Genomic DNA, 9863 nt, shown 5'->3' with positions numbered 1-9863 from the left:
ATTATAATTATTGTTATAATTATAATTAATCATTATTATTATTATTAGACACCTTCACATGGCATGTGAAAAACGGTGCTGCATATAAATCTAAATTTGAATGAGAGGGGAGTTTTTGAATTTGGGAAAATGGGATTCTTTAATTAATTCAATAATTTGAATTTTGTAAGAAAAGAATAAAAAGGGAACTTATTCAATAGAGACTTTTGATTCACTGTTTGTCAAGATATTTAACTAATTAAGTTCAGCCTTGGCCGATACATGGTGGCAGATTTTTAAAACAACGTTGGACAACAACGTTAATGTAGGTTACAGTATTTATTCCGACTTACCTTGCAGTACAGAATTGTTCACAGAGGTTCAAAGCTTTTACTAAAATTGATCAGATTATCATTTATAACACACAGTGATATTATACACACAGTTTTCATTAGTTTCTTCTCTTTATGTTTCACATGTTTGACCTGCAAAGAATGTTTCGTCCAGCTGGGATGGCAGGTTACTAATAAGCATCATAACCAAGAGGTCTCCTCAAAGTTTTCCTACAGTCTGGTTACCATTAGTTCACTGCGTAACATACAGATTAGCAGCAAAGCTTTTTTCAAGCTGGAGATATCCCTTAAAAAGAAACAGTACTTGAACCAGTTTTCTATTACCTACTGACCTCATTTAGTACAAATATTTTACCTGTGTAAGCACTCAAAACGTCTTTTTTGTTTTACTGGGATGGTCAGACATGCAGAGGTTTCACATCTTCAATGTTACACACAGTTCACGGGAATTACAGAGCTATTAGTCCATAGTGGTTGTACTGATTCAGCTCCTCAGACAGGGCGGGGCAGCCTCAGGGGGGGTGGGTGAAGCAGGTGGGGTCAGTCGAGAGAGGGAAAGTTGACTCTGGGACGGTCCAATTGAAGACTTCCTGGAGACTGAACTTAAGCAGTAAATAAGGAAAAAAAGTGTGTTAAAATAAATTCATATTAGTCATCACACATACGGCTGTGTGAGTATCAAACTAGAATGTTCAATGTCAATGTCAGAATACGATTCTTGTTTTTTAGGATTTCAAAAAGCAACCTGACACACTGCTGAGTTCATAAAATGTGCAGTGATCAGTCATATAAAATATTATGCAATCCTTTAATGTCTGTTGCTGAAGTGTGGGGAGAGATCCTTACCCTTCTCCCGTCCCCATGTCGTCGTTCTTCTCCCCCTCCACAGAGTTCCCTGTGTGATGAGCACTGCTGTCCTCGTCCTCCTCGTCCTCCACATTGTTTCTCTGTGAACAGTGAGCAGGCCAGCTCAGCCCCCTGCTGGTCAGCTCGCTGTGTTCTGTGGGTTCGACGACGATGGAAGGGAGACGCTCCCTTCTGTACAGAAAGTCTTCAGGATAAGAGCTGGAGTCCGAATCTTCATTTGTGTCGGCTTCTGGGAAGATCTGGTCCAAAGGGGGTTCATAGAGATGTTCATTAGCCTGCTAACTTTAGTACTGTATTTCAAGTTATACATCTACAAAACAATTGTGATGATTACAAAATCCACAATTTCATATTGGAGACTGCTATGGCACAGGGTCACCTCACAGCTTTACTAAATCTGCACACATACATTACAAAAGAAGACAAAGAATGTATTAATTTATATCAATGTAGGTTCATCCCTTACAAACATGAACTAATCACTTCCATTGCTAATGAAAGGAATAGCAGAATTCTTTGTTTTAAAATTACCATTAGTAGATAGCAATAGTAGTGCAAATTGACAAATAAGTTAAGATGAATAATAAATAAGATTGGAATGCTTGCAACTGCAACATCTGAGTATCATAATTGCCCAGAAAAATCCTAAAAGATGTTTAAGATTAATAATAAACAATTATGTCAATCCATCTTTGAATAATATCATCACTTTTATCAGCTCCAGAAAATTCACATGAGAATACCAAAAATAGGGAGAATGGCAAGGTAATGAATAGAAAAATAAATGATTGGAGAGAAGTTGCTGCATATCCAAAATATATGATAAAACCAATCCCAACCAATACTGGCAGTTCTGGCTCAGCACAGATAGAGTTGGTCATCTCTCAACTGGGAGGAAGGGTTTAATTTTCAAAGTGTCCTTGGGCAAGACACTAACCCTAAATTGCCCCCGCTGCTACACCAGCGGCATATAAATGTGTGTAAATGGAAAAGTACTGTTGAGCTTTTAAGGTGCTTTTACACACTAACAGCCTACATGGTAAGAAGACTAGACAGCACTATACAGTCCATTTAACATTTACCATACTGTCCTTGACACATGGGTTAAAAAGGGGTAAGTTAGATCAAATGTCGTAGTGAAATGGATTCTTTTTAAAATATTTCCAAACATTATAACATATAACCATCTATTTTAGATATCTGTAAATAAGAAAGAACAGACTTAGTACAATATTTACCTACTCTTGATGTGTACCATATACTATGATTGAAAACCTCAACAAACAATTGCTATTAAATTCAACAATTGAAAGAGGATCATGTTGAAAAAACATATTGAACTGGACAATGGGTTGAGAACACAGATGAGATATGAAGAATAGTTTGATTTTAGGTGAAATTCATCCAGTTTCCTGTTCTGAATTTGGAAAATACACTTCCTGACCCCTAAAATAATCTCGAAATAAAAAAATCTCTTAGTTGGAGAAAAGAGGTTTAAAATAACTAATTTGCATAGTTTTTACCCATGCAACATAGTCTATACATTTTGGCCGGAGGTTTTTAAGTTTATTAAAGAAATGTAATGCAATATATTTAAAAGCAGAGCAAGTCATACTTAGAAGACCTCTAATTGCTTTGTGTAAATATAAAAAAAATGTATTCAGGATGATTAGAATCACAGCTTAAACAGAAAACGAGGGTGTGACAAACAATCCCCTTTACAGAATTAGACAGTTATGTTTTTAACATTACTACATGTTGAAAATGTAGTTTTAGCAAATACTTAAAGGAAAGAAACAACTGAAAAAATAACATGTAAAAAAAAAGAGAACATTTGTCATATTTTACTGAAGTGTTATAAATCAAAGCAAACAACTGGATTTGAAGATAAATGATGCTCTCCAAACAAGATTATTAAAGAAGAGAAGATAAACCAAATAGAAGAAATGATGGTGGCTGTACCTGGTAAGCTCTGCTGCCTCTTCTCTCCAGTGGAATCTCCTCCACCTCGGTCTCCACCTGACTGAGATTGGTGTTCATACTGCGCCCGTGCACACACACGCACGCACGCATGCACGCACACACGCACGCACACACACACCCACACACACACACACACACACACACACACACAATTTAATTCTGTGATGACTCAGTTTCTTTGATGTTTTCAATATTAACCATTCACGATAATCACCATTGAGAACCTTGTGCCCTCCTTTAATTAATCTCTTTGGTGTCTGCTTCCTGTATATGCTGTAAGTGTGTTGTTAAACTGTTTTAAATGTGCCAGCTTGTGTAAGTTCATAACCTTGTATTTTAAATTTCATAAATCTGCACATGCAGGTAAAGACAATTTTCAACAATGCCAATTTTTATTTTTGACAAACTTTTCAATTTAACAACACAGCTTTTGACCCGACCAACAGTATTTCCTGCTTGCAAAAAGCAACCATGTACCCATTTGAGTAAATACAAGCCCTGTGAAAGCACTGGGGGTAGATTATAAAATACCAGTAACAATGGGACTAAACACTGTTGCGTAGTGTTTTGACCTTAAACTATTTAATAAGCACTATTTCCTATAGCTCTAGTGCATGTTCTCGGGAACTATATTTTTCATTCAGGTTTGTTGATTATATCTCATTCATCACAGCAGCCGAGGCATAAGACCGACCTATCGGCAGCAGCCGTCTCGCCGCTATATTGCAGCTCGTAGTGATGTAGTTTCACCCCCGCTAACCACAGACGCCGCCGATAATGTACAATAACGATTTTTGCGTCATCGGAGGCTGCTTTTCTGAAAATAAATAAAAAGATTTGCCATCTCAGGGATGGTCCTGCTGTCCGAGGCATGCTTCCCCAGCTTCACCTGCTGTCTCCTGTCAGACAGGAAGTCTGTGATCCACCTGTAGGTGGAGTCAGGCACGTTCAGCAGGGAGAGCTTGTCCTGTAGCAGGGCCGGGATTATTGTGTTAAAAGCAGAGCTGAAATCCACAAACAGGATAATGGCGTAGGTTCCTGCTGAGTCAAGATGCTTGAGGATGAAGTGGAGGGCCAGGTTGACAGCATCATCCACAGACCTGTTGGCTCTGTAGGCGAACTGCAGGGGGTCCAGGAGAGGGTCTGTGATGTCTTTGAGGTGTAAGAGCACAAGGCCCTCAAAAGACTTCATCACCACAGAGGTCAGGGCGACGGGTCTGAAGTCATTAAGGTTAAGATTTTAAGGTTTTTTGGGGACAGGGATGATGGTGAAGGTCTTGAAGCAGGCTGGCACGTGGCACGTATCCAATGAGCTGTTAAAAATGTCTGTAAAGACTGGAGACAGCTGATCGGCACAGTGCTTCAAAGTGGAGGGAGAGACAGAGTCTGGTCCAGTCTTTGCGGTGTGTTCTAGTGCAACTTTTTGGCCAAGACAAAAGGTGTCGTGCTCTGATGCCACAAGCGACCTTCATCGGCACTTATTCTTTGCCATCTGCTTGGTGTGTCAGGGCCTTTAGGCTTGTAGCTGGTGAGCTGTCTGAGACCCTTCCAGACTGAGCCAGCGTCTCTCTCTGAGAACTGATGTTGTGTCCCCACTCTTAAATGCCTCCTCGTTTTTCTGCCTGAGTTTAGCTGTGAACCAGGTCTTGTCGTTGTTGTAACTCACCGTAGTGCGTGATGTTACACACAAGTCCTGGCAGATGCCAATGTAAGACGTCACAGCCTCTGTGTACTCATCCAGACTGTTTGTGACAGAACTGAAAGCATCCTAGTCAGTACAGTCCAAGCACACCTTCTTCCACTGGTTTGATGTCCTCACAACAGGCTTACAGAGCTTTAACTTCTTAGAAGAAGAAAGAATCAGAAGGGCCATGATGTGGTCAGAGTGGTCCAGTGCAGCATGGGGGACGGCGTGATAAGCGTTGCTGACGGTGGTTTAACAGTAGTCCAAAATATTTTGTTTATATTCTATATATTTAGCTTTGATTATAAATATTTACAATCTTAGCTAAATATAAGATCAAAGCTAAATATTTAGAATGTAAAGTAAATGTTTAGAAACGTAGCTAAATATTTAGAATCAGGACATTTATATATAACATTCAACATTTAGATATAATATTTAACATGTATATTTGCCAATGAAATTATCTTACATTTTTATTCACAAAAGTAAATATGACAAAGTTCACAAATATTTCTCTAAAAGTGAATAAAAAGTGATGTTTTAGGGCTAAATGTGGAGAAATGTTGTTGTTATTTGTAGTGTGCGCAACTTTACAATCGGCGCCCCATACGGAAGTAGCCGCAAATAAGATATATAATCATACTACATGCTGATAAAGCTGGTTCCATAAAAGGATGAAACTTTGGTAGGTTTTTATCCACAGACGCAAAGTAGCCCTTCATTCTGTTGGACAGGCAGGAGCTATAGCTTACTTAATTATCTGCTTTCCCATTACAGTAATATCAGAATCAGAAATACTTTCTTAATCACGGGGGTTGATATGCACGGCATAGAAGTAGGAAATCTGGAAATATATATAGAATACAGAATAAAATATAAATAGAATAAGCTAGTAAGAACCAAAGTAATAGCTATGTACAAGAACAGGAAATTGTATAAATGAACAATATTTACAAATATAAATATAAAAAAATGTGCAGTGTGGAACAGTGTAGAGTATTACCCATAAGGCTCAATGATGCCAGTGTTATCCAGCTTGTATCAGTATTCAGAGAAAAATTGTTTACAGTTTACAGACAGATTGAACAGTTGATTTAACATTATACAATGGAGAAGTTTCCAGTTTTGATTGAAATAAGTCCATGGCCAGACTAAGTCTCTGACTCTCAAGGGGAGGAGTTCAAGAATTTGATGGCCACAGGCAGGCCCTGTGGTGTTCTTTGGTGCATCATGGTGGATGAGTCTAGCAATAAATGTGCTCCTGTGTTTTGCCAGCACATTGTGGTGTAGGTGGGAGACATTGTACGAAATGACAAACAACTTTGACAGCATCCTCTTCTCTGACTCCGCCATCAGTGAGTCCAGCTCCACCCCCACAATGTTGCTGGCCCCACAAAATTGTCTTCGAGTCTGCTACCCTCAGCCTGCTGCCCTAGCACATAACAGAAAAAAGAATAGCTCTGGCCATCACAGACTCATAAAACATCCTCAGCATTGTCCTGGAGGACCTCTGCCTGCTCAGGAAGTAGAGGCAGCTCAGACTCTACTGGTAGACGGCCTCAGTGTTCTATGACCAGTCCAGTTTATTGTCAGTGTAGTACAAGTACACTCCCAAGTTCTTGTAGTCCTGCACAATGTCTGCACTGACCTCCTGGGTGGAATCAGGGGTCACCGGTACCTTTTTACTCCTCAGATCCACAGTCAGTTCCTTGGTCTTTGTCACATTTAACTGGAGATGGTTCCGCTCAAACCATTTGACAAAGTCACCCAACACAGCTCTGTACTATGCCTCCTTGCTCATACAACTACAGCCGGGTCATCAGACAACTATTGAAGATGGCAGTACTCTGTATTGTAGCTTAAGTCCATGGTGTACTGTAGAGGGTGAAGAGGAACCGAGACAGGACTGTCCCCTGTTGGGCCCCAGTAATGCTGACAACTCTGTCCGACACACTGTGGTCTGCAAGTCAAGTAGTAGTAATAGTACAGCTCTGTTCCAACCCAAAGCTTGAACCAGCTCTTGAGGAAGAAAAATGCTTTCAGGTGGATTTTCCCTTTTTTTTTTGGTCACGTTGGCTGGTGAAGTTGACTTCTATAGTACAACTAAGGACTACACAGCTTAAAAAATCTCTGCTTGTGGAGATATGGAAAAATGAAAAAGATGAAAGCCAAGACAAACATACAGTCCATGAATTCCCTTTGCTAAACAGACATTTTCTTACCTAAAAAAATAATAGTATAACGATGTATAATAGCAAGCTAGTTGTGGTAGGACAGGTCTCTCCCCTCTTTCTGCTCATTTAATTTCACTGGGCTGTTGGCAATTGAATCTGCACCTTGATTGCAGGGCAGCGCTGCACAGTGCTGTATCTGGGTGGGTGTTCCACTCTTCTGATGTGCGTTGTGACTTCTTCCTAGAGACTGGGTTCTGCATCGGTGCCGTGGTTTGGCGTGGTCTGGCATGTCCACGGTTCTTATGTCTCTCATGTGATGGGGCTCAGTGAAGAATAAGCTGGTGTGTCGGGCCTGACTTTTGAAACGGAATTACGTGGCTCCAGGCCTGTGTGCGTGGATTTCCTGAACGTCATTTTTTTTTTGTAACAGTCGATTTTGTGCGCTTTTTCGCACCCAGTGCTGTGTGTGTGCTTGCTTCTGTCGTGTTCCTACCCTCAAACTGTCAGCCGCTGTTCAGGATCAGTTGCTTTGTGGAAATTGGTGGTGAAAGAACCACAAAATATAAACTTAACCACTGCTGCGTGATGAGAACTAGACATTTTGTCTCATACTGCGACTTTCCGCAATTACTGTAATAGAAAAATAAACGGATAGGACTCATTGTGCAAGGTGTCTGCATAACGTTTATTTTTAATAATTAATAATTATGGATTACTGATCCATAAAATGCATCTTTGAAAATAATCACAGCACAATGAATATGAAAATAATCACAGCTACATGAAAAGAATCAGTCACATAATTAATTTACTATTTGTATCTTTTATGAGGCATTACAATACATGAAAAGTTATATTCTTTAAAAATAAGATATTTAAATACTCTTGCATTTTTATCTACAGTCAATAGGAGGTTCAGTGAACCTCTCCAAACTCTGCCTACACTATAGTCGTTAATACAACTAGGCTTCCTCAATATATAGGCTACTGTATTGTGCTGAATTATATCACTATTTCAAGACAGCCAGTAGATCTCCATATTCACACTGGCCTATAAACATTGCAGGAACCTATTACAGGAGTCAGAAAATTTGTTGATGAGAGTGACAGCTGGGCTAATTTACACAAGATGAACGGAAGATAATGGATTAAAACTATATGGCTCACTAAATTTGAGAATTCATTTAACTTTATATATTCTGTAACTAGTAAGTAGATAGCATTTAAAATATCAACTAATACAAGCCAAACCTTTCAAGATCTTTTTCCAGACTATTTGTTAACATAATGCCTCACGTTAATGAAAGTAAATATATTTGAATGTAATAAAAGATATGTGACAAAGCTCTTATGTCCTTCACAGTCCTAACAAGGTCAACATGAAGCTTATCCCTGACATCATCACAGTTTATAAATCCTTGGCAGCTTTACAAATGTAAAAGTTGAATGTGATCAAACAGGGTGAATGTGCAAAGGTACCAGTTATGTTACCTCACATTTTAGGGACATGTTTCAACAACAAAGTGTTAAAGGTCAACAGGTGTAGGGATTAAAAGAGAGGAGGCATGGACAGAGCTTCCCCTGCTAAATTTATCTACAGGTAAGCACGTAATGACGTCACAGGCTTCCACAACAAAGGAGTCATCAACAGAAAGAGTGGGGTGGGGAATAAATATGATTGGAGAAGAGAACATTTGGCTTCACCTATTGAAGATAAAAAGTTAATTACCAAGACTATTACTTACCTGGAGGGTCATATCAGAGAGATCACACATAGTCACTTGGTTACATTTCCTACTTATAATACTTACAGAATGTCACTATAATGTTCAATTTGTTTTATTACTATTATAGAACACCTCTTTAATCAGCTCTCCTGATAAATCACAGCGTGTCTTTAAATTTAGTGAGAAAATAATACAAGTCTGAGCAGGTGAAAACGTGTACAATGTCTCTGTAGTCTTTTAGCTTACCTGTGTGAAGCTGGAATACAGCTCATGTTTTCCGGGATTGAAAGACCCAAAGATTCTGATGCCTCAAACAAGTCAACTGTCTTTCTCTAAAAAAAAAAAAAGGGGCAAAGAAACTGGAAGATATCTATTAAAAGTCTGCCAAGCTGTGCTGTCAGTCACTTTCCTTCCTTTTGCAAGTCAAAGCTTCCTTACTTCACCTGACCCCCAGCGATTCTCTTCTCTCCACCCTGAATGTTTCCCCAGTGTTCTGTGTGACGCACACACCACTGCACATTACACCAACATGCAACCCTGCTGTCCAAGCTGGCCGGCTTAGTGTCCCCTTCAATTACTAACAAAGCTTTGATGTCCACTGTTAGTGAGCAGCAGCACATCCGGATCAGCAGGTGAGCTGGGCCAGCTGGACACATTTATCTCTTGGGATAGGATACATTCATCTCTTGTGGCTCAGTTGTTAGAGTCGGTGGTCTCTCAACCAGGAGGCTGTAGTTTCGATGCCCAACGCCACATGTCCAATGTGTCCTTGGGCAAGACACTTAACCCCAAGTTGCTCCTGCTGCTTTGTCGGTGGAATGTAAATGTCTATAAATGGAGTTGTTAAGACCAATGGACATTTTATATAGAAGTGTGTGACCTGTGGTATAAAAGTGCTTTTAGTAGTCAGTAGACTAGGAAGTCATTACCTTTGATCATATTTCTTCTTCAAGATTCATGCCACAGGATTCCCTCCTTACTGCTCACCAGTAAGATACCTGCACTCTAGGCTAGGGAATCAAAGAGGATTGTGGTAAGTACAATTATAGCCACTGTGATACTTAGGATTCGCAACCTAGTTTACATAGCTTTA

General features: G+C 39.6%; 1 protein-coding gene across 1 annotated transcript; it reads right to left on the bottom strand.

Annotated features, from left to right (window-relative positions):
- Nucleotides 1–303: 303 nt before the first annotated feature.
- Nucleotides 304–9275, bottom strand: si:ch1073-303d10.1 (protein LBH-like). The gene is made up of 4 exons (XM_061055731.1): nucleotides 9017–9275; nucleotides 3162–3240; nucleotides 1179–1438; nucleotides 304–934 (listed from the first exon to the last, which is right to left on the bottom strand). The coding sequence occupies exons 1-4, from the start codon at nucleotides 9040–9042 to the stop codon at nucleotides 817–819; spliced, it is 483 nt and encodes a 160-aa protein (XP_060911714.1). The 5' UTR covers nucleotides 9043–9275; the 3' UTR covers nucleotides 304–816.
- Between the last annotated feature and the right edge of the window lie 588 nt (nucleotides 9276–9863).

This window comes from Labrus mixtus, chromosome 14 (genome assembly GCF_963584025.1).
Source record: "Labrus mixtus chromosome 14, fLabMix1.1, whole genome shotgun sequence".
NCBI lineage: Eukaryota > Metazoa > Chordata > Actinopteri > Labriformes > Labridae > Labrus > Labrus mixtus.
This window is presented reverse-complemented; position numbering and strand designations above follow the sequence as displayed.